General features: G+C 45.4%; 1 protein-coding gene across 2 annotated transcripts in view; it reads left to right on the forward strand.

Moving 5' to 3' along the window:
• Positions 1–25,921, forward strand: part of ADGRD1 (adhesion G protein-coupled receptor D1) — a 1,174,499-nt gene that overhangs the window by 113,329 nt on the left and 1,035,249 nt on the right. For both annotated transcript variants that reach the window (XM_077293307.1, XM_077293306.1), the window contains one exon: positions 9,458–9,580. In XM_077293307.1, the coding sequence (XP_077149422.1) occupies positions 9,458–9,580 (123 nt within the window). The remainder of the gene's footprint in view (positions 1–9,457; positions 9,581–25,921) is intronic.

A 25,921-nucleotide genomic window follows, 5' to 3' on the forward strand; every position in this document is an offset into this window, starting at 1 on the left:
CAGAGGGGTAGGGTCCTGTTTTGATTAAAAACACCTGAAGCTAAGAGGTGGAGTGCTCGGTCAGAAGGCTAATGAATACAAATTTCAAAAAACTGACTGTCACATCCAAACATAGACTAGGTGTGAACAGGTGCTAACCTAGAGTCATCAACACATATACAATCAAATAAATAAAGCAGCACTCTGTAGCTCCATAGCTTGAAAACATGAAATATGAAAATTGAATTGCATTACTGCATTAGAAATATGAAAAATTGAGAAAGCTTAGCGAATAAATTGGTTAATTCATGTGTACCTGGAAGCCACGGTAAGGCATTTCTCGTTTCCAGGACCTAACAATGCCAATCCTCTCTTAGAATAAAGTCTTCATCTGTATGTGAGTCCTCTCTTAGACTAATGCTTTTAATCATACCATTTTGGTGCAGATACGATCTTTTGATCACGCGTTATTGCACTTTAATGCTATGTTGAGGCGACCAAAAAAACTTAATTCTGGCATCTTATCTTTTTTCTCATTAAGCCGTTTAGAGATCGGCTTAATTCTTTTTTTATATTGATAGAGCGGTCAATTCTGAACTCAGCGATACCAAATATTTGTATGTTTGATTTTTTTTATTGTTTTAATTTGAATGGGGCGAAAAAGGGGTGATTTGAAATTTTTTATTTTTTATATTTTTAAAAACATTTTTTTTTAAATGCTTCAGTAGTCTCCATGGGAAACTAGAAGCTGCCATAATCCGATCGGCTCTGCTACTTATAGGCGATGATCAAATCGCCTATATGTAGCAGAATTGTTAACTTGCTATGAGTGCTGACTAGTGTTGAGCATTCCGATACCGCAAGTATCGGGTATCGGCCGATATTTGCTGTATCGGAATTCCGATACCGAGATCCGATACTTTTGTGGTATCGGGTATCAGTATCGAAACAACATTAATGTGTAAAATAAAGAATTAAAATAAAAAATATTGCTATACTCACCTCTCCGACGCAGCCTGCACATTACCGAGGGAACCGGCAGCGTTGTTTGCTTAAAATTCGCGCTTTAACTTCCTTACGCAAAGTCCCGGCTTGTGATTGGTCGCGCGCCGCCCATGTGACCGCGACCCAACCAATCACAGCAAGCCGTGACGTAATTTCAGGTCCTTCAGGATTTTAAAATTACGTTCCGGCGTTGTGATTGGTTGCGTCGCAGTCACATGGGCGACGCGACAAATCACAAGCCGTGACGTCACGGGAGGCTAGACACGCGCGCATTTTAAAATGCGCGCGTCTCCTGCCTCCCGTGATGTCACGGCTTGTGATTGGTCGCGTCGCCCATGTGACCGCGACGCAACCAATCACAGCAAGCCGTGACGTAATTTCAGGTCCTTCAAGATTTTAAAATTACGTTCCGGCGTTGTGATTGGTTGCGTCGCAGTCACATGGGCGACGCGACCAATCACAAGCCGTGACGTCACGGGAGGCAGGAGACGCGCGCATTTTAAAATGCGCGCGTGTCCAGCCTCCCGTGACGTCACGGCTTGTGATTGGTCGCGTCGCCCATGTGACTGCGACGCAACCAATCACAACGCCGGAACGTAATTTTAAAATCCTGAAGGACCTGAAATTACGTCACGGCTTGCTGTGATTGGTTGCGTCGCGGTCACATGGGTGGCGCGCGACCAATCACAAGCCGGGACTTCGCGTAAGGAAGTTAAAGCGCGAATTTTAAGCAAACAACGCTGCCGGTTCCCTCGGTAAGGTGCAGGCTGCGTCGGAGAGGTGAGTATAGCAATATTTTTTATTTTAATTCTTTATTTTACACATTAATATGGTTCCCAGGGCCTGAAGGAGAGTTTCCTCTCCTTCAGACCCTGGGAACCATCAGGAATACCGTCCGATACATGAGTCCCATTGACTTGTATTGGTATCGGGTATCGGTATCGGATTAGATCCGATACTTTGCCGGTATCGGCCGATACTTTCCGATACCGATACTTTCAAGTATCGGACGGTATCGCTCAACACTAGTGCTGACCACTAGGCGGCGTTCATAGCAATCCGGCAGTGACAACCATAGAGGTCTGCTGGAGAACTCTGGTTGTCATGCCGACCCATCCGTGAATTCCGGCACGCTTGCCATAAGCTCGCGTTAAATGCCGCTGTTAGAGATTGACAGCGGTATTTAACTAGTTAACAGCCACGGTTGGATGGCACAAGTCAGCTGTTCAAAACAGCCGTAAAAGATGTGGGCTCAGCGCCAGAGCCAACATCAAAGGGAGTGAGTCAGACATTGGCATACTGTTATGCCCGATGTCGGAAAGGGGTTACATTTTTGCATCGGCCCATTTTCCTGTTTGCAATTTTTCAAATATAAAAGAAGAAAAATATATATATATATATATATACAGTGGGTACGGAAAGTATTTCACTCTTTGTTTCATTGCAGCCATTTGGTAAATTCAAAAAAGTTAATTTTTTTTAACATTAATGTACACTCTGCACCCCATATTGACTGAAAAAAAACAGAAATGGAGACATTTTTGCAAATTTAATGAAAAAGAAAAACTGAAATATCACATGGTCATAAGTATTCAGACCCTTTGCTCAGACACTAATATTTAAGTCACATGCTGTCCATTTCCTTGTGATCCTCCTTGAGATGGTTCTACTCCTTCATTTGAGTCCAGCTGTGTTTAATTAAACTGATAGGACTTGATTTGGAAAGGCACACACCTGTCTATATAAGAGCTCACAGTGCATGTCATACCAAATGAGAATCATGAGGTCAAGGGAACGGGCCAAGGAGCTCACACAGAATTGTGGCAAGGCACAGATCTGACCAAGGGTACAACAGAATTTCTGCAGTACTCAAGGTTCCTAAGAGCACAGTGGCCTCCATAATTCTTAAATGGAAGAAGTTTGGGCCCACCAGAAGTCTTTCTAGACCTGGCCATCCAGCCAAACTGAACAATCATGTGAGAAGAGCCTTGGTGAGAGAGGTAAAGAAGAACCCCAAGATCACTGTGGCTGAGCTCCAGAGATGCAGTATGGAAATGGGAGAAAGTTCCACACAGTCAACTATCACTGCAGCCCTCCACCAATCAGGCCTTTATGGCAGAGTGGCCCGACGGAAGCCTCTCCTCAGTGCAAGACATATGAAAGCCGGCACAGAGTTTGCTTAAAACACATAAAGGACTCCCAGACTATGAGAAATAATATTCTATGGTCGAATGAGACGAGGATAGACCTCTTTGGTGATAATTCTAAGTGGTATGTGTGGAGAAAACCAGGCATCTGCCCAGTACAATCCGAGCAGTGAAACATGGGGGTGGCAGCATCATGCCATATTCAGCTGCAGGGACAGGATGACTGGTTGTCATTGAAGGAAACATGAATGCGGCCAAGTACAGAGATATCCTGGATAAAACCTCTTCCAGAGTGCTCTGGACCTTAGACTTGGCCAAAAGTTCACCTTCCAACAAGACACTGACCCTAAGCACACAGCTAAAATATCAAAGGAGTGGCTTCAGAACAACTCTGTGACCATTCTTGACTGGCCCAGCCAGAGCCATGACCTAAACCCAATTGAAAATCTCTGGAGAGACCTGAAAATGGCTGTCCACCAACGTTCACCATCCAACCTGACGGAACTGGAGAGAATCTGCAAGGAAGAATGGCAGAGGATCCACAAATCCAGGTGTAAAAAACTTGTTGCATCATTCCCAAGAAGACTCATAGCTGTGCTAGCTCAAAAGAGAGTGCTTCTACTCAATACTGAGCGAAGGGTCTGAATACTTATGACCATGTGATATTTCAGTTTTTCTTTTTTACTAAATTTGTAAAAATTACTAAATTTCTGTTTTTTTCAATCAAGATGAGATGCAAAGTGTACATTAATGAGAAAAAAAATGAACTTTTTTGAATTTACTAAATGGCTTCAATGGAACAAAGAGTGAAAATTTAAAGGTATGAATACTTTCCGTACCCACTGTATATCAAACTTCTGTGAAATTAAACTCTCCACTTAGGATGCAACACTATTTGACAATCAATTTCACATGCTGTTGTGCAAATGGAATAGACAACAGATGGAAATTATGGGCAATTATCAAGACACACTCAATAAAGGAGTGGTTTTGCAGGTGGGGACCACAGACTACATCTCAGTACCAATGCTTTCTGGCTGACATTTTGGTCACTTTAGAATGTTGGTTGTGCTTTCACACTCGTGGTAGCATGAGACTGACTCTACAACCCACACAAGTGGCTCAGGTAGTGCAGCTCATCCAGGATGGCACATCAATGCGAGCTGTGGCAAGAAGGTTTGCTGTGTCTGTCAGCATAGTGTCCAGAGGCTCCTGCTACCAGGAGACAGGCCAGTACACCAGGAAATGTGGAGGGGGCCATAAGAGTGCAAAAACACAGCAGCAGGACTGCTACCTCAGCCTTTGTGCAAGGAGGAACAGGAGGAGCACTGCCAGAGCCCTGTAATATGACCTTCAGCAGGCCACAAATGTGCATGTGTCTGCACAAATGGTTAGAAACTGACTCCATGAGGATGGTCTGAGTGCCCAATGTACACAGATGGGGGTTGTGCTCACAGCCCAACATCGTGCAGGACGCTTGGCATTAGCCACAGAACACCAGGATTGTCAAATTTGCCACTGGCACTCTGTGCTCTTCACAGATGAAAGCAGGTTCACACTGAGCACATGTGACAGACGTGACAGAGTCTGGATATGCCGTGGATAGCGATCTGTGCCTGCAACATCCTTCAGCATGACCGGTTTGGCAGGGGGTCAGTAATGGTATGGGGTGTCATTTCTTTGGAGGGCTGCACAGCCCTCCATGTGCTCGCCAGAGGTAGCCTAACTGCCATTAGGTATTGAGATGAGATCTTCAGACCCCTTGTGAGACTATATACTGGTGTGGTTGGCCCTGGGTTCCTCTTAATGCAGGACAATGCCAGACCTCATGTGGCTGGAGTGTGGCAGCAGTTCCTGCAAGATGAAGGCATTGAAGCTATGGAATAGCCTGCCTGTTCCCCAGACCTGAATCCTATTGAACATATCTGGCACATCATGTCTCGCACCACCCACCAACGTCATGTTGCACCACAGACAAGGAGTTGGTGGATGCTTTAGAGCAGGTCTGGGAGGAGATCCCTCAGAAGACCATCCGCTGCCTCATCAGGAGCATGTCCAGGCATTGTAGGGAGGTCATACAGGCACGTGGAGGCCACACAGACTACTGAGCATCATTTCCTTGTCTTGAGGCATTTCCACTGAAGTTGGATCATCCTGTAACTTCATTTTCCACCTTGACTTTGAGCATCATTCCAACTCCAGACTTCCGTGGGATATTACTTGTGATTTACATTGATCATTTTTAGGTTTTATTGTTCTCAACACATTCAACTATGTAATGAATAAAGATTTACAACTGGAATATTTCATTCAGTGATATCTAGGATTTGGGATTTTAGTGTTCTCTTTATTTTTTAGAGCAGTGTACTTTTTTTTGCCTAAAATATAAAAGAATGTGTCATCTTTAACTTTACCTGTTTTAGAGGTCATTTAATCTCCAACTTCCTTAACTTTTCACAATAATAGTAATTTTGACCAGGATTACCCAAACATTTTCATGCCACTGTAGCTGTAAAGGTGGCCTCCAAAATAAATTTTAGGTAGGTCCTTGGCATCCGTGTCTAACATCATCCCTGTGGAGCATCATATTGTGAGGTTAAAAGCTGGAAATTATTGCACAGTAAAGTTCATTTTATCACCATCACAATAAATCAATCTGAGACCAATATATCTTCAAAGATGTATGGTAAGCATGAACACATTAACCTTTCTAGAAGGTATGCACAAAGGAAGCATGTGATGGGGAATGACAGCTCTCCAAACTGAACTCACAACAAAAGGGTCTCATGCCTGTAGGTAAAATATTCATGACAAACACGACTTGTAAGCTCAGTCTTTTATGTACGTGAAGGTATAAACTTGTAGATATTGTTCAATCACTTATATTTACGTCCTCCTGGGCCTTCATCAGATTAGTCATGGCTCAGTAAAAGGAAACAGTTGCCAAAGTAACTATGATCGAAATCACTGAGGAACTGGAATGAAAGAACAAAGGGGAAAAAATAAACCAGTGACCCAAAGGACAGCTTTTCATGTGTTCTTTATGGAGCCATCAATACTTCAGCGAGGGCATTTTTATGCATTACATGCATATTTATGAGGAATACTGCTGCTTGTATTTGGCAACAATCATAGACATGATAGCCACACAATTAAAAATCCGAATACATGACGTGTTCCAGACATTTTTATATATTCCGCATCAGAACTTCTCATAATCATGGAGGATGCAAGATTTAATGTTCATTAAAATTATTCAAATTCCTCTTTTATTTTCAATATTTAATTGTATCTACAGCCCGTTTCCATTTCTCATTCCCATCATTCTTGCTGTCAGAGCTAAACTGATAGCACAGATTTATTTTACACAGAGACATTCATGTATCATATTGTTGTATTGTTCATATAAACCAATATGGACCCACATTTTTCAAGTACAATTGGGAGCTGAATTTTATGTTGTTGACATGATACCTTTTTCTCAGACACAGGTATGATACATGATGCCCTGAGCCTCTGGCCTAAGGACTTATACTGTCTTGGGTATTACTTTTATAGTTTAGGCAAATATACAGCATTCCTGTATGGACGCCTGTCCTGTCTCCACTCCACTGCCATCACATCATAGGCACGGAAGTGGAGTAATTCTCAGCCCAAGTTGAGCAGGTAGGATGGTTCTCAGAGGGTACCGTCTGGGGCTGAAATTCAGTCCTGGCATTTGAAATCACACAGACCCATGTTGTCCTCATCCCCATGAACCAGATGGGATATATTACTAATATTACCCTGGATGGAGGAAAGGAAGATTTTCAACAAGACCAATATTTCTAATGGCCTGCTGGGGTAAGTGACGAAGTTAGCAACTTTGTGCTCCATCACAACACTCAACAGTACGGGTGTCTTGAGAACAACGATTCTATTAACAACATAGCAGACAAGGCAGCCCATGACCAGACAGGCCCTTCTGGAGCCAGAATTGTCAGATGGCCAGTCCGGCCTTGGAACTTCAGGCACTAGTGAGTGTCAGTGTTCAGACCATGACAGGCAGTTTGCTCAGTACCTGGTGGTGATTTATAGTCAGGCGGATTACTTGTCACTATTGAAGGGGCACCTGAGAGCCTGGTCCTTAGAAGTAGAAACCAATTCTTCTCCATCGCTGCCCATCCATGGCTGTCTCGGGTCTTTCCTGCAGCAGTGATGTCCCACCTACAATTTATGACCTCAACTGCTTCATGCTATCTACCTTGGCTGACCATTGTGGCCAGAAGTGGCTGCTTTCTAAAGTCACGGTAGCATTATGTCAAAACTCACGGAACTGTTATTGGCTTGAACAATAATCGTTCTGGACACGGCAATAGCAAATATGTGTACTTTTTTTACCTAAATATATGCATTTATCGGATTAATACTTTTCTTTTTTCGTTCTTTATTTTGGGATTTAAAAAAATATATATTTTTACACCTTTTAATAATTTAATAATTTTTTTTAAAACTTTTTTACATTGTCCCAGGATGGGACATTGCTGTATAGCATCAGATCGCTGATCTGATACTCTGCACTACTTCTGCAATGTAGCGTCTTACAGACAGGGGAGGAGGCGTGTCAGCTCCCGCTCTGAGACTGACTCTACAACCCACACAAGTTGCTCAGGTAGTGCAGCTCATCCAGGATGGCACATCAATGCGAGCTGTGGCAAGAAGATTTGCTGTGTCTGTCAGCGTAGTGTCCAGAGGCTGGAGGCGCTACCAGGAGACAGGCCAGTACACCAGGAGATGTGGAGGGGGCCGTAGGAGGGTAACAACCCAGCAGCACAGAGCCACCACCCCTGCCCCATCACAGAGCACCAACATGGGATGGGATTTCCCGGAAGCTACCGCACCAGCCTGGACCACTGAATGACCCCTGTGATGACTCCTCCGCCTGTGCTAATCCCTTCACTGGTAAGCTGAATTCGGAATGTAAGGCGGACCCCCATTTGACACATTATTTTTTTCCCTATTTTCCCTTCCCTATTTAAATTTGGGGTGCGTCTTATGGTCCGGTGCGTTTTATAGTCCGAAAAATACGGTATATGCTAATGGGAATTTGGATCCACATATGGCACCTACACCATACTATATGTACCGAATACCACCGCACCTCCTATATCTATGCCGCTGTTTATAAGAATGTTTTGGGTTTCTTAAGCTGGCATTCTTGACAAACTTTAAAGCTAGTCTGTTAGAAGATGACTGTACAAACCAAGCACATGTGCTTGGTGCACCCTAAGCGATCGATCAGTACAGTGCACCTTCACTCCTGTTCCTTGATTGACAGCTTTACAGGAGCTAGACAAGGATGGAAAGAGTTGGGAAACAAGTACCGTAAGTGCGAAGTTACATTGTCAGTTTCAGCACCAATCGCTTATGCAGCTATGCTTGATTTGAACAGTAATTTTAATGGAAGGAATTTCAGCATAAATTATTTAGTCTTTCACTGTCATCCATTAGCATAGGCTAATAGTTCTGAACATATTCAATTCTATTCAAGTACTTTTGGGTTGAAAATATGAAATATGTTGTGGTTTTAGAGTTATCTGTCATATATTTGGGTAACATATATAAAAGTGAATATGAAAATTGCTCAGTTGGAACATGTGTATATGAAAATGTATTCACTGACAAAACATCAAAGCCGGTACTATAGGTTACTAAATATTAATACACAGAAATAATTGTTATAAACGATAAGATTGAAAAAAATGTACTCATTTTACTTTAGTGAGGCCGTTTGGGGAGAATATGTTTTTCATATGGAGCAACTTGTATTTCTATGATTATTCTTTATAAGATGGAAGGAAAGTTCAATGTCATTCCACAAATTGATTACACAAATTATTCGCTTGAAATGAATTTTCTCGTCTACACATCTATAGCTACGAACAAACAGCATAATAGGAAACGGATATTAGAAATGCCCAAGGAGCAGTATTTGCATTTGCACAACCTAAAGGAAGAACAGATGAATGCGTTTATTGGCACACATATAAAAAAGTCAATAAATATGGATGAATATTAATGCATTGCACATGTGAAGCGCACTAGATCTAGATCCGCGGCTCTGTATTATGTCCATTGCGGTAGTAAAGATGTGCACATCATTTATGGCTACATCGTGCTTTATAGGTGCAGGGAGAGGAATACTTAGTATTTTATGTGTTTATTTGTTTGTGTGTGTTGTGTTAATGCCCCTGCATGACATTACTTTATGGCTGGGCGTTTCATGGGACTTTTGCTGTGATATTATCCGATTGCAGGTTGGATAAATGTGTCTGCTTTCTCTTCAGATATTGTAGAAGGAACAGTCAATCATGGCATCGTCCTTAATGAGCAGAAAGGAGTTACTCTGCTTTACTTTGGAAGTTCTAAAAACTCTTGTATAAGTGATCCCAGCCTATGTGGGCCAGAAGGTTAGTGCTGGGATATTTCAAGAATATTTTTGATTACTATTTGACTATAACATGTTAGATTTAACAGGGTCTTCTAATACAAACTGTTCACATTGCATTTCTTTTAGGTGTCATCCCCAAAGATCCCAAAGTCTTCCTCAATATGTCTTTGCTTTGGTCATTCTTCCTCCACCATTATTGTCTAAAATTTCTGATACCACCAGGCTCGTGCTGGCCCATAGGGAAAAAGGAGAATCTCCTGGTGGGCCCCTGTGCAGGTCTGGGCCCCCAACACCACTGTATGGGCAGTGCTTGGCATAATTCACTTGATTCACTGTACAAAGAAAAAGCAGTATATCATTCATTAACCAAACTACCCAGTTTATTATCATCTAATATATAAAGCTGAATGTGTGTGTGTGTGTATGTATGCATGTATGTATGTATGTATATATGTGTGTATGTCCGGGACTGGCATCTGCACCGTCACAGCTACAGCCACAAAATTTTGCACAGTCACACGTCTGGACCCCGAGAGCGTCATAGGCTATGTTGTGAGGTGAAATTTTAACCCTGCGTGTTCCAATCCACCAATTTTGCCCCTATCCACATAATGGGGAAAAAGTGAAAGGAAAAGTGTTGGAGGCAAATTGAAAGCTGCCAGATGTGAACAAGGAGGACTTAAAGAATGAGAGCGATGTCTCCAAAGAGTATATACCGTACAGTTGCTAATGTGGGGCCCCGACATGGGATACTCACCACACACGGGGATATGAACACACACACAAAATGCGCCACACACTACCACGTGCTTGAACACATATCACCCTCAGCACACATTTCACCACACATACGCCAACCTCGCCACATAAAAGTCAAAACACAAAAGTCTCAACACTCAAAATCCGCCATGCGCAAAATTCGCCACATGCAAAACTCGCCGCATGCAAAACTAGGCTCACACAAAACTCGCTACACGAGCAAAACTCACTGTCACGGGGATACAAGGAGGGCGAGAGCTAATAACCTGGGCCCCTGCAATTTCCCTCAGACTAGGGAAACCCTGTCTGACCCTCTACCTGAAGTTTACACTGAAGGTGTGCATGTTCAGGCCTCCACCCTCACCCTGACTCCTGATTCAGCCCTAGACTGAACACGACCGCCCACCACCCAGTGAATGCAATAGACCAATACCCACAGTTATAACAAACAAGGATAAAGGAACATATACACCACGCCGCAGTCAATCAGGAATACACTATAAAGGTGCAGGGCAAAATAAAACAAATATAGGAAGGAGTAAATAAGACAAAGGAAAATACACCACCAGCAACGATTCCCCAACAACCAGCTCTCCACTCCGGACCGAGATAACTACGGATAAGACAGAAGCTATAATCGGCGACGCCCAAAGATCAGGAGAACCATTTAAAGGAAATGGGCATGGCCCAATCCGAGGATCAGATAAATTAACCCCGGAGCAGCCAGACGAAAACTAGCCAACGCCAATGAGCAAACAGTGGTCAAACGCGGAATTACCGCTGTCTGTCAGACGACCTGGTCTGGATAGTGTCTGACATGACAGTACCCCGCCTTCTACGAGGGACCCCAGGGCCCTCACGGCTTATAGGACCCGGCTTGTCCGGATGGCGACGATGAAAACACCTGACCAGCCGATCCGCATGAATGTCCGAGGCTGGTACCCAGGACCTCTCCTCAGGCCCATAACCACGCCAGTGTACCAAATATTGTAAAGTGCGGTGCACCACAGGAGAGTCAACCACCCTGGAGACTTCAAATTCTAGGTTACCATCCACCAAGAATGGAGGTGGCATAGGCGCCACGTCCACAGAACCCACCACCTTCTTAAGAAGAGACCTGTGGAACACGTTGTGTATTTTATACACCGTAGGGAGCTCCAGTCGGTACGCTACTGGGTTAATGACGGCGGTGACCCTAAATGGACCAATAAACCGTGGACCCAATTTAAGGGATGGTATCTTGAGTCTTATGTTTTTTGTGGATAACCACACCCAGTCATCCCCACTCAGGTCTGGACCTGGCACACGCCTACTGTCAGCCACACGTTTGTACCTAGCACCCACACTCAACAGGCGCTGTTTCACTCTCCTCCAGACTGATGACAATTGTGTTCCTAACTGGTCTTCTTCCGGAACGCCGGAAGAGCCTCTCTGACTCAACGTACAAAACTGAGGATGTAGCCCGTAAACACAAAAAAACGGAGTCTCCCCAGACGACTCCTGGCGGTGATTATTGATGGCAAACTCAGCCAAAGGAAGAAAGGTAGACCACTCCTCCTGGTTATCAGAGACAAAGCAGCACAAGTACTGCTCCAAATTTTGGTTCATACGCTCGGTCTGTCCATTTGACTGGGGATGAAACGCAGAAGAATGAGACAACTTGATCCCCAGCCGTGAGCAAAATGCTTTCCAAAATTTTGCTACAAACTGAGTACCCCTATCTGACACGATGTCAGACAGAACTCCATGAAGCCTGACCACCTCCTGCACAAACACCTGAGCAAGAGTCTTAGCGTTAGGTAAAGAAGGCAAAGACACAAAGTGCGACATTTTTTAAAACCGATCCACAATCACCAAAATGACCGTGTTCCCATCTGAGGGAGGCAAATCAGTGATGAAATCCATGGAGATTTCCGTCCATGGCTTACTAGGTACCTCCAGATGAAGCAGTGTGCCAACAGGACGGGAGCGGGGCGTCTTCGCCCTAGCGCACGTGGTGCAAGCTGACACATATGAGACAGACAAGCGGTGGACTCCGCGTCAGGCAGCGCCACAGCAGGGCTGCGTCCATGACATATTATACCAAACAGTACCTTTCCGTTTAAGGGTGATCAGTACCACATATCACCTGTTAGTGACAACATTCACACTATCGGCAGACTTTATTTGCAACTGATGAAGGTCAGACATACATGACCGAAACGTTTTGCTATTGCTGTCACTGTATTCCCGCTTGCATCTATTAAAAAGCATCTTTATGCGAGTTGAGTGCCAGGTTTTTTACTATATGAATCACACGGTTTTGGAACCTACCTGGGCACCAGTCATTTGAGCAGTGCACACGGTTTTTGTTTACATATGAGACCACGTCCTGTCGGATTTTGGGCCACCAAAACCGACGTGACACCAACTCCAAAGTACCTCTTACTCCTGGGTGGCCAGCCAGGACAGTATCATGATGCTCCGCCAACACCTTTAGGCGGAGATGAAGCGGTACAAAAGATTTGTTGATGGGAAGCTCAGATGGTACCTCCTCCTGAGCCTCGGCAATCTCAGCCTCAACCTCTGTAGTGAGAGCCGAAACCACAACACCCTTTTGGAGGATGGGTACTGGATCTTCCTGAGGTTCTCCCCCCGGAAAACACCTGGACAGAGCATCCGCCTTAGTGTTTTTAGACCCTGGTCTGTAAGTGACAACAAAGTTGAACCGCGTGAAAAACAATGCCCAGCGAGCCTGCCTGGGAGACAGACGCTTGGCAGACTCCAAATACAGCAGATTCTTATGGTCGGTAATAACAGTGACTTGATGTACCGACCCCTCCAAGAAGTGTCGCCATTCCTCAAAGGCCAACTTAATAGCCAACAACTCCCTGTTGCCGATATCATAGTTACGTTCAGCGGACGACAGTTTTTTTGAGAAATAGGCGCATGGACGCAAACCACTCAAGGATGAGCCTTGAGATAGTACCGCCCCCACACCAACCTCAGATGCATCGACTTCCACGACAAAGGGTTTAGATACGTCTGGCTGCACAAGAATGGGGGCTGAAACAAAACTGTTCTTGAGAAATTCAAATGCGCGAACAGCAGCCTCAGGCCAAACGGAGAAATTGGTACCCTTTTTAGTCATGTCAGTTAGCGGTTTAGCAATGATACAAAAATCCTTGATAAATTTCCTATAGTAGTTAGAAAACCCAAGGAACCGCTGAAGTGCTTTCAGGTTATCAGGACGTTCCCAATGCAGCACCGCTTGCACCTTAGCGGCGTCCATTTTAAAACCAGAAGCAGACACAATATAACCCAAGAACGGCAACTCTTGAGCAAAAAATACACATTTCTCAAGTTTAGCATACAGCTTATTCTCTCTGAGAAGCTGTAACACCTGCCTGACATGATCTAAATGAGCATCACGGTCGCAAGAATATATGAGGATGTCATATAGGTACACGATAACGAATTTCCCCAAAACATGCGAGAACACATCACTGATGAAATGTTGGAACACTGCAGGTGCGTTAGTTAACCCAAAAGGCATCACCAAATTTTGAAAATGACCCTCAGGGGTATTAAAAGCCGTCTTCCACTCATCACCTTGACGGACTCTTATGAGGTTGTACGCCCCCCTGAGGTCAAGCTTGGTAAACCACTTAGCACCTGCCACCTGGTTGAACAAGTCAGGTATCAGTGGCATAGGGTATGGATCACGAACCGTAATCTGGTTCAACTCCCTGAAATCCAGACACGGGCGTAATCCGCCATCTTTCTTCTTCACGAAGAAGAACCCTGCTGCCACCGGCGAGGATGACAGCCTGATGTGCCCTTTGCTCAAACTTTCAGAAATGTAATCCTTGAGCGCTTGTCTCTCCGGACCGGAGATGTTGAACATCCTTGCTTTAGGCAACTTGGCCCCTGGTTTAAACCTGATAGAACAGTCATAGGAGCGGTGTGGCAGCAACTCTGAACAACCCTTCTCAGAGAACACATCCGCATAATCCTGAAGTGACTCAGGAACGCTTGAAGTACAGCGGACACACATGTGGCCAGGCAATTCTCCTGACAGAAATCACTCCACTGGATTATGTCCTGAGTTTTCCAGTCAATCACCGGGTTGTGTGTAGACAACCATGGAAAACCCAGAACCAATTGTTCCGGAAGACTCTTGAGCACCTTACATGTGACCTGCTCGAAATGAAGAACCCCAATGTGGAGTTTAACCTCAGCCACGAACTGAGTAATCTCCCCCTGTGGAAGAGGAGCAGAATTGATGGTGACCACACGGATAGGATGAGGCAGTTTTTCAATCTTAAAACCAGCAGTGCGCGCAAACTCCTCATCAATGAGATTTGTGGCGGAACCTGTTATGTTGGGCTGGTGGTTAGGAGCACTAGAAATGACCAGATGAGCAAACTAGTAATACAGGACGAGCTCTGGGAAGTGGGAGCTCTGCTGACCGCAACCCCTGATCCTATCAACAACAACTAGAAATAGCCGTGGAGCGTTCCTGACTCTGCCTAGACGCCTCTTCACAGCCTAAGAGCTAACTACCCCTAAAGATAGAAAATACAGCCTACCTTGCCTCAGAGAAATTCCCCAAAGAAATAGGCAGCCCCCACATATATTGACTGTGAGTTAAGATGGAAGTCACAAACACAGGAATGAAATAGGTTTCAGCATAGGAGGCCAGACTGAACTAAACAGACTGAGGATAGAAAAGGTATCTTTGCGGTCAGCATAAAAAACTAACAAAAAAACCACGCAGAGTGTGCAAAAGAAACCACCGCACCGACTCACGGCGCGGTGGTGCCACTCTGCATCCCAGAGCTTCCAGCTAACAAGATTAAATATAATAGCAAGCAAGACAAAAACACAATGGTAACAAATAAGCTAGCAGGGACTTAGCTTTTGCTGAAGTAGACAGGTCATCTGAAAGATCCAAGAGAACTGAACCAGTACTAGGACATTGACAGCTGGCATCAAGTAACGATCTGAGTGGAGTTAAATAGAGCAGCCAGCCAAGACCTGAACGAGATCAGCTGGAGAAGGAATCTCAGAACCAGCAGCTCCACTCACAGCCACCAGAGGGAGTCCATGAACAGAACTCGCCGAAGTACCATTCATAACCACAGGAGGGAGCTCGAGAACAGAATTCACAACAGGAACCACTATCCACAAAAGTAGTGATTGGTATCTCTCTGCCAGCAACAACAACTTTGGCAGGGAGCATGCACTGAGAAATCATCATGGAGGATATACATAAGCTCAGATTGGACTCCTCCACAACCTCTGAGCTCAGAAGTTTTCCGCCGTTGCGTTTTTCTTTAACAGCAGAGGACAGATATTAATTAAATGACCAGTTTTACCGCAGAAAAAACAGGCTCCTTGCTTCTTGAGTACAGGGGTACGATTCTTAACATGTGACACCCCTGCGATTTGCATAGATTCCGTGGGCTCTCCTGCAGCAACCTCATGTGAACCTAAACCTTCACCCACAGGCGGCGTCTCATGATTCCCCTGACGCAAACGGCGATCAATGCGGACAACAAGACTCATAGCGGAATCTAGTGAAGCAGGAGTCTCATACATCAGGAGGGCTTTTTTAACCCTATTAGAAACTCCATGAATAAAGTGACTCCGCAATGCTGGCTCATTCCACTGAGTGTCAACCGCCCAGCGGCGAAATTCAGAACAGTAATCCTCTGCAACACGCTCCCCCTGGCAAATAGTGCGTAACATAGATTCTGCTAGAGCCATTCTGTCTGGATCGTCGTAAATGTGTCCTAGACCAGAAAAGAAACTCTCCACTGAGTTAAATGCAACAGAATCAGACGGCAACGAAAATGCCCATGCTTGGGGATCCCTGCTCAATAATGACAACACCAGGCCCACACGTTGAGCCTCATTACCAGAGGAGATCGGGCGCATACGGAAATACAGTTTGCAAGCTTCACGAAAAGAAACAAATTTACTGCGTTCCCCAACAAATTTTTCAGGCAAAGGAAACTTGGGCTCATTAACTCCTCCTGTTGCTCCAGCCTGTATATTAGATACTGCTAGTCCCTGTTGCTGCACTGCTCCCTTCAACTCAGTGACCTGTAGGGACAGCGCCTCCAACTGGCGGGTTATAGAAGTCATGGGATCCATGACAAAACACAGAGAAGAGAAAAAAAAAGGAACCCCTTTTATTTTTTTTGTTAGGCCGATTATAATGTCACGGGGATACAAGGAGGGCGAGATGTTGTGAATTTGGTTTCTGGGCTCCCCCGGTGGTTTCTGGTGGTACTGCACTTATGTGCTTCATCTCCTCTGTTCACCTGTTTCCATCAGGATGTGGGAGTTGTCTATTTAGCCTTGCTCCTCAGTCATTTCTATGCCGGCCAACAATGTTACCAGAAGCCTTTCTGTTGCATGCTCCTGCTCCTAGACTACTATCAGCTAAGTTGGACTTTGAGTCCTAAGTTTGTTTTGCATTTTTGTTCCAGTTCTCTGTGTTTGAATATTTCTGAGGCTGGAAGCTCTTGTGAGTTGAAATTGCCACTCTGGTGTCATGAGTTGATATTAGAGTCTTAAAGTAATTTCAGGATGGTGTTTTGAAAGGGTTTTCAGCTGACTGTGTAGTTCCCTTTTCTGTCTTCCTACTATCTAGTAAGCGGACCTCAATTTGCTAAACCTATCTTCATACTTCGTATGTCAATTTCCTCTAAAATCACCGACATTATATGTGGGGGCTACTGTCTGCCTTTTGGGGAAAATTTCTCTAGAGGTAAGCCAGGTCTGTATTTTCCTCTGCTAGGGTCAGTCAGTTCTCCGGCTGGCGCTGGGCGTCTAGGGATAAAACGTAGGCACGCTACCCGGCCACTGTTAGTTGTGCGGTAGGTTTAGCTCACAGTCAGCTCGAGTTCCCATCTTCCAAGAGCTAGTCCTTTGTATGCTTTACTACGGTCTCTTGCCATTGAGAACCATGACAGTTTGGCCGGCCAAGGGTTAAAATAATTGGCAGAAATAAGGAGAGAAAAGAAGTCTGCAGAGAATTTTTTTTTTTTTTTCCTGAGTTTGCTCATTAGTTGATTCACTAGCATCTCTGCTTACTGCAGCCTTCGTCTCTCTCTCCTTCTAATCCTTGAATGGTTCTGATTTCACCTGATTAATATGGATCCTCAGAGTTTAGCTACAGGTTTGGATAATCTCGCTGGGAAGGTTCAAAGTTTACAGGATTTTGTTATTCATGCTCCTATATCTGAACCTAGAATTCCTTTACCTGAATTTTTCTCCGGGGATAGATCTCGCTTCCAGAATTTCAAACATAATTGTAAATTATTTTTGTCTCTGAGATCTCGCTCCGCTGGAGATCCTGCACAGCAGGTCAGGATTGTAATTTCCTTTGCTTTGACACCAGGGGATCCTGCGTTGCTCAATGTGGATGCGTTTTTCCTGGCTTTGGGGCTGCTTTATGAGGAACCTCATTTAGAGATTCAGGCTGAAAAAGCCTTAATGGCCCTGTCTCAAGGGCAAGATGAGGCTGAAATATACTGCCAAAAATTTCGTAAGTGGTCTGTGCTTACTCAGTGGAATGAGTGCGCCCTGGCGGCGAATTTCAGAGAGGGTCTCTCTGATGCCATTAAGGATGTTATGGTGGGGTTCCCTGTGCCTACAGGTCTGAATGAGTCCATGACAATGGCTATTCAGATTGATCGGCGTTTGCGGAAGCGCAAACCTGTGCACCATTTGGCGGTGTCTACTGAGAAGGCGCCAGAGATTATGCAATGTGATAGAATTCTGTCCAGAAGCGAACTACAGAATTTTAGGCGAAAAAATGGGTTATGCTTCTATTGTGGTGATTCAACTCATGTTATATCAGCATGCTCTAAACGTACTAAGAAGGTTGATAAGTCTGTTTCAATTGGCACTTTACAGTCTAAGTTTATTCTATCTGTGACCCTGATTTGCTCTTTATCGTCTATTACCGCGGACGCCTATGTCGACTCTGGCGCCGCTTTGAGTCTTATGGATTGGTCCTTTGCCAAACGCTGTGAGTTTGATTTAGAGCCTCTGGAAGTTTCTATACCTCTGAAGGGTATTGACTCCACGCCATTGGCTAGTAATAAACCACAATACTGGACACAAGTAACTATGCGTATTAATCCGGATCACCAGGAGATTATTCGCTTCCTTGTGTTGTATAATCTACATGATGTGTTGGTGCTTGGATTGCCATGGCTGCAATCTCATAACCCAGTCCTCGACTGGAAAGCAATGTCTGTGTTAAGCTGGGGATGTCAGGGGACTCATGGGGACGTACCTTTGGTTTCCATTTCGTCATCTATTCCCTCTGAGATTCCGGAATTTTTATCTGATTATCGTGACGTTTTTGAGGAGCCTAAAATTGGTTCACTGCCTCCGCACAGAGAGTGCGATTGTACTATAGATCTGATTCCGGGCAGTAAGTTTCCAAAGGGTCGTTTATTTAATCTATCTGTGCCTGAACATGCTGCTATGCGGGAATATATTAAGGAGTCCTTGGAAAAGGGACACATTCGTCCTTCGTCATCTCCCTTAGGAGCCGTTTTTTTCTTTGTATCTAAAAAAGATGGCTCTTTGAGGCCGTGTATTGATTATCGGCTTTTGAATAAAATCACGGTTAAATATCAGTATCCTTTGCCACTGCTTACTGATTTGTTTGCTCGAATAAAGGGGGCCAAGTGGTTCTCTAAGATTGATCTTCGTGGGGCGTATAATTTAGTGCGAATTAAGCAGGGGGATGAGTGGAAAACCGCATTTAATACGCCTGAGGGCCATTTTGAGTATTTAGTAATGCCTTTTGGTCTTTCAAATGCCCCTTCAGTCTTTCAGTCCTTTATGCATGACATTTTCCATGAATATTTGGATAAATTTTTGATTGTGTATCTGGATGATATTTTGATTTTTTCGGATGACTGGGACTCTCATGTCCAACAGGTCAGGAGGGTTTTTCAGGTTTTGCGCTCTAATTCCTTGTGTGTAAAGGGTTCTAAGTGCGTTTTTGGGGTTCAAAAGATTTCGTTTTTGGGGTACATTTTTTCCCCCTCTTCCATTGAGATGGACCCTGTCAAGGTTCAGGCTATTTGTGATTGGACGCAACCCTCTTCTCTTAAGAGCCTTCAGAAGTTTTTGGGCTTTGCTAATTTTTATCGTCGATTTATAACTGGTTTTTCTGATGTCGCTAAACCGTTGACTGATTTGACTAAGAAGGGTGCTGATGTTGCTGAATGGTCCCCTGCGGCTGTGGAGGCCTTTCGGGAGCTTAAGCGCCGCTTTTCTTCCGCCCCTGTATTGCGTCAGCCTGATGTTACTCTTCCTTTTCAGGTTGAGGTCGACGCTTCAGAAATCGGAGCTGGGGCGGTTTTGTCGCAGAAAAGTTCCGACTGCTCCGTGATGAGGCCTTGTGCGTTCTTTTCTCGTAAGTTTTCGCCCGCTGAGCGAAATTATGATATTGGTAATCGGGAGCTCTTGGCTATGAAGTGGGCTTTTGAGGAGTGGCGTCATTGGCTTGAGGGGGCTAGACATCAGGTGGTGGTATTGACCGACCACAAGAATTTGATTTATCTTGAGTCCGCCAGGCGCCTGAATCCTAGACAGGCGCGCTGGTCGTTATTTTTCTCTCGGTTTAATTTTGTGGTTTCTTACCTACCGGGTTCTAAAAATGTGAAGGCGGATGCCCTTTCTAGGAGTTTTGAGCCTGATTCCCCTGGTAATTCTGAACCTACAGGTATCCTTAAGGATGGAGTGATATTATCTGCTGTTTCCCCAGATTTGCGACGGGTCTTGCAGGAGTTTCAGGCGGATAGACCTGATCGTTGCCCGCCTGGTAGTTTGTTCCTGATGATTGGACCAGTAGAGTCATCTCGGAGGTCCATTCTTCTGCGTTAGCAGGTCATCCTGGAATCTTTGGTACCAGGGATTTGGTGGCTAGGTCCTTCTGGTGGCCTTCCCTGTCGCGAGATGTGCAAGGTTTTGTGCAGTCTTGTGATGTTTGTGCTCGGGCCAAGCCTTGTTGTTCTCGGGCTAGTGGATTGTTGTTATCCTTGCCTATTCCGAAGAGGCCTTGGACTCACATCTCCATGGATTTTATTTCTGATCTCCCTGTTTCTCAGAAGATGTCTGTCATCTGGGTGGTGTGTGACCGTTTTTCTAAGATGGTCCATTTGGTTCCCTTGCCTAAATTGCCTTCCTCATCCGAGCTGGTTCCTCTGTTTTTTCAAAATGTGGTGCGCTTGCATGGTATTCCGGAGAATATCGTTTCTGACAGGGGAACCCAATTCGTGTCTAGATTTTGGCGAGCGTTCTGTGCTAGGATGGGCATTGATTTGTCTTTTTCGTCTGCTTTCCACCCTCAGACTAATGGCCAGACCGAGCGAACTAATCAGACCTTGGAGACTTATTTGAGGTGTTTTGTGTCTGCGGATCAGGATGATTGGGTTGCCTTTTTGCCCTTGGCGGAGTTTGCCCTCAATAATCGGGCTAGTTCTGCCACCTTGGTTTCTCCTTTCTTCTGTAATTCGGGGTTTCATCCTTGTTTCTCTTCCGGTCAGGTGGAGTCTTCGGATTGTCCTGGAGTGGATGCTGTGGTGGAGAGGTTGCATCAGATTTGGGGGCATGTGGTGGACAATTTGAAGTTGTCCCAGGAGAAGACTCAGCATTTTGCCAACCGCCGTCGTCGTGTTGGTCCTCGTCTTTGTGTTGGGGACTTGGTGTGGTTATCTTCTCGTTTTGTCCCTATGAAGGTTTCTTCTCCTAAGTTTAAGCCTCGGTTCATCGGCCCGTACAAGATATTGGAGATTCTTAACCCTGTGTCCTTTCGTTTGGACCTCCCTGCATCTTTTTCTATTCATAATGTCTTCCATCGGTCATTGTTGCGCAGGTATGAGGTACCGGTTGTGCCTTCCGTTGAGCCTCCTGCTCCGGTGTTGGTTGAGGGTGAGTTGGAGTACGTTGTCGAGAAGATCTTGGACTCCCGTGTTTCCAGACGGAGACTTCAGTATCTGGTCAAGTGGAAGGGCTACGGTCAGGAGGATAACTCTTGGGTGACAGCCTCTGATGTTCATGCCTCCGATTTGGTCCGTGCCTTTCATAGGGCTCATCCTGATCGCCCTGGTGGTTCTGGTGAGGGTTCGGTGCCCCCTCCTTGAGGGGGGGGTACTGTTGTGAATTTGGTTTCTGGGCTCCCCCGGTGGTTTCTGGTGGTACTGCACTTATGTGCTTTATCTCCTCTGTTCACCTGTTTCCATCAGGATGTGGGAGTTGTCTATTTAGCCTTGCTCCTCAGTCATTTCTATGCCGGCCAACAATGTTACCAGAAGCCTTTCTGTTGCATGTTCCTGCTCCTAGACTACTATCAGCTAAGTTGGACTTTGAGTCCTAAGTTTGTTTTGCATTTTTGTTCCAGTTCTCTGTGTTTGAATATTTCTGAGGCTGGAAGCTCTTGTGAGCTGAAATTGCCACTCTGGTGTCATGAGTTGATATTAGAGTCTTAAAGTAATTTCAGGATGGTGTTTTGAAAGGGTTTTCAGCTGACTGTGTAGTTCCCTTTTCTGTCTTCCTACTATCTAGTAAGCGGACCTCAATTTGCTAAACCTATCTTCATACTTCGTATGTCAATTTCCTCTAAAATCACCGACATTATATGTGGGGGCTACTGTCTGCCTTTTGGGAAAAATTTCTCTAGAGGTAAGCCAGGTCTGTATTTTCCTCTGCTAGGGTCAGTCAGTTCTCCGGCTGGCGCTGGGCGTCTAGGGATAAAACGTAGGCACGCTACCCGGCCACTGTTAGTTGTGCGGTAGGTTTAGCTCACAGTCAGCTCGAGTTCCCATCTTCCAAGAGCTAGTCCTTTGTATGCTTTACTACGGTCTCTTGCCATTGAGAACCATGACAGCGAGAGCTAATAACCCGGGCCCCTGCAATTTCCCTCAGACTAGGGAAACCCTGTCTGACCCTCTACCTGAAGTTTACACTGAAGGTGTGCATGTTCAGGCCTCCACCCTCACCCTGACTCCTGATTCAGCCCTAGACTGAACACCACTGCCCACCACCCAGTGAATGCAATAGACCAATACCCACAGGTATAACAAACAAGGATAAAGGAAAATATACACCACGCCGCAGTCAATCAGGAATACACTATAAGGGTGCAGGGCAAAATAAAACAAATATAGGAAGGAGTAAATAAGACAAAGGAAAATACACCACCAGCAACGATTCCCCAACAACCAGCTCTCCACTCCGGACCGAGATAACTACGGATAAGACAGAAGCTATAATCGGCGACGCCCAAAGATCAGGAGAACCATTTAAAGGAAATGGGCATGGCCCAGCTTCCAATCCGAGGATCAGATAAATTAACCCCGGAGCAGCCAGACGAAAACTAGCCGATGCCAATGAGCAAACAGTGGTCAAACGCGGAATTACAGCTGTCTGTCAGACAACCTGGTCTGGACAGTGTCCGACATGACACTCACCTCATGGAAAACTCGCCACACGCAAAACTTGCACACGCGGAAATATTGCCACATGCACAAAAGTTGCAACACATGCAAAAGTTGCCTCACACAAAACTTGCACATACTCAAAACGCACCACATATAAAACTCGCCACACGCAAAACTCGCCATGCGCAAAACTTGCTGCACACAACTTGCTACACTAACCTGTCACATGCAACTCGACACACAAAAAGTTGCTACACGCATGTTGCCACACAAAACTCATCTCACAAAAGTCGCTACATGCATGTCGCCACATGCAACTCAACACACACAACTTGACACATGAAACTCGCCCTAAAACACACAAGTCTGGTATTATCCTTCAAAAATAAAAATCTGATTAATAAGCAGACAAACTACAAGAGCAACAAATGTACCATATAGGAAATACGGCAGCTGTCAGTCACATGACCATGGCCGGTTTTAGACAAAGTGGGGCCCTAGGCAAAAATTTAAAGTCGGGGCCCCAAATGATAACATTGCACTATATTTAGGGGCCTTATATCGGCCAACGGGTCTGCCACTATTAGCTGTACGCAGGGTCACTGCTGGCACTTTGAAAAGCAGCTTTTCGCCATGTTCATATGCAGAATTTTTGCAGCTTTTTCTACTGCAAATAATGAGTTTACAGCATTTTACAGCACAAGCAAACACTGAGATTTTCAGAAATCTCCTGCACACCCTTTTATTTTCCCCTGACTGAATTTCACAACTGCTGTGTTTTTTAAATCTGCAGCATGTCACTTCTTTCAGCAATTTTTTTACCCGTAAGAAAGTAATGAAAAAGTTTAAAAAATGCTGCAAATGTTGCAACGTTGTTTTTCGCTGCGTTTTTTGTGAATAACACTAACTTTATTAAACATGTACTGTAGACAAAATGCATACTGTAAAAAACAAACAGCAAAAGCTCTAAGGGTATGTGTCCACAATCAGAAAACGCTGCAGGTCGGCTGCTGTGTACTTGTGCAGCGTCCAACCCGCAGTGGCCACATGTTACAGTATAGTGGATGGGATTTCAAGAAATTCCATCTCTACTATATGTGCACTATCACCTGCACCTCACCCGCAGAGATGGACATGCGGCACGTCTCTGCAGACCCCAGCAGGCCAATTTATCTGGCGTAGACACAAGTCTCCACAAGAGAAATCTCACCCCTGCAATGTATAGGACGCGGTGATTCCGGACAGATCAATGAACACACGCAGAATCACCTGTGTTCAAAATTTGGCAGCACTTTGGACGCCGCACATGTCCACTGCGTCCAAAGGGCTGCCATTTCCAGATCCTCTGCACATACACTAAAAAATAGGTGCTTTGAAAGCAGTGTTTTTACTGCCAAGAGAGCAGGCTTTGGCTGCAAAAAAAAAATGCACCAAAACGCTGATTCCTATTATATATGTGGAGCGGCCCCAGACGCAGGGCCGCGGGGTACTCGGTACCGGGCCTCTCTGTCTCGGTTCTGGGGTTGTCACGGTGGTAGACCCGGTCCGTGACCCTGCTAAGGGGCATCCAATGAAAGGTGTGATGATGGTGTGTGGTGTAGGTTGCGGTGAATAACGAGGACACAGGGTTGCAGTCTCTTTACCTCTTTACTGAAGGCTTCAGGATCCTCAATCCAGAGCACTGCTAACAGGGCTGGCTGAGACCGGCCGGTCCGAAGGCACCTCCAGAGTTCCCTTTGCAGGTGGAAATCTGTGCCTACCTTCTAGCGCCTGTGTGTTGTAGTACTTCCCTGCTGAGCACCACGGGATAGTCCTCACAACTGTTGTGTCTGTTTCTGATGTTCTTTCTCACAACTTATATCTGTTCTGATGTTCTTCTCCGTCCCCCTGATGATATGGCTAGGACGCACCCGTATGACGGGTAGGCCTGGAGTTCTTCCGGGACCCTAGTGATGCCCCTCTCCCACAGTTGCCCCCTATGTCTGCTTAGGTGATTTAGGTGAGACAGCCAACCTATAATTAACTGTCCTGCAGTTGGTTTGAAGTAATGCTTGGAGCCCAATACTTCCTCGGCGTTCCGGCCACCGGCTACGCGCCTCAGTAGGATGTTGCCTCGATCTTACGGCACGACTCCTACTGGTGTTATCTCCTTTTTGCTGTGATCTCGTTTCTCACTCTTCACAATAAACCTCGCTTCTTGTCCTTTCTTGAGATACCGCCGCAATGTAGTGCAGGTGCGGTTCCTTAACGCTCTGTCTTGTTCGCTAGGCCTCTGTCAGGATCCCACCCCTGACATAGACCCCCCTGAATCTTTTCCCTGCAACACCCCCTGCCACAGGATGTTGCCTGGTTCTAACCCAGTCAGCTTCTCTCTCACTTTCTATCCAACCCCCAGTTTTACCAGATTGTGAGGAGTGGCCTAATGCATAGTACCCTTAGCTCCCCCTGGAGGCCAGACTGTGAAGTGTATTGGTGCCTGTGATACCTGGTCAGGTGAACTCCTTCAGTGCAATCAGACGTACCATCACTCCCCTTAGTGGCAGAGCGATGTTACTGCAACGACCAGGTCTCTGGGGCGCTGCATATGTGCATAGTTTACCCTTATTGTTTCACGTGGGAATTCATTTATTTCTATATAATAAATACTCTGACTAAGCAGACAATATTCCTGTCTTGTGTCATCCAGACAGTATTGACAGCAGGTCGCCCTGTCAGATTACAAGCAATGATTTAGTTACTGGTCAGAGCCTATGCTGATCCCTGCTGTATGTGACTGTGAAACCTGATCCTACAGCAAACAGCACAGAGCTCTGGGACCACAGTGAGTAAATCACTGCACTGAGGGGGTCTCAAGGGGGGTTTGGGAGAGGCATTCCAGAACAACAGAGCAATGCCCAGCACTGCTGTACACCCTCTGGGCACTTCATACAGGGGCTGCAGAGGCAGGGGGCCCCCTTTCTGGGTGGGGGCCCCAGGCATCTGCCTGGTCTGCCTGTGCCAAACGCCGGCCCTGCACATGACCTGTCTATTATGTGTATGTGTGAGCTAATATATACTGCCAGGGGGGAGGGCTTCCTGTTGGCTGCAGATTTATCAGGCTGCCAATTTAGCTTACAAATACTGAGGTAAAAATACTGACCAAA

This window comes from Ranitomeya variabilis, chromosome 1 (genome assembly GCF_051348905.1).
Source record: "Ranitomeya variabilis isolate aRanVar5 chromosome 1, aRanVar5.hap1, whole genome shotgun sequence".
NCBI lineage: Eukaryota > Metazoa > Chordata > Amphibia > Anura > Dendrobatidae > Ranitomeya > Ranitomeya variabilis.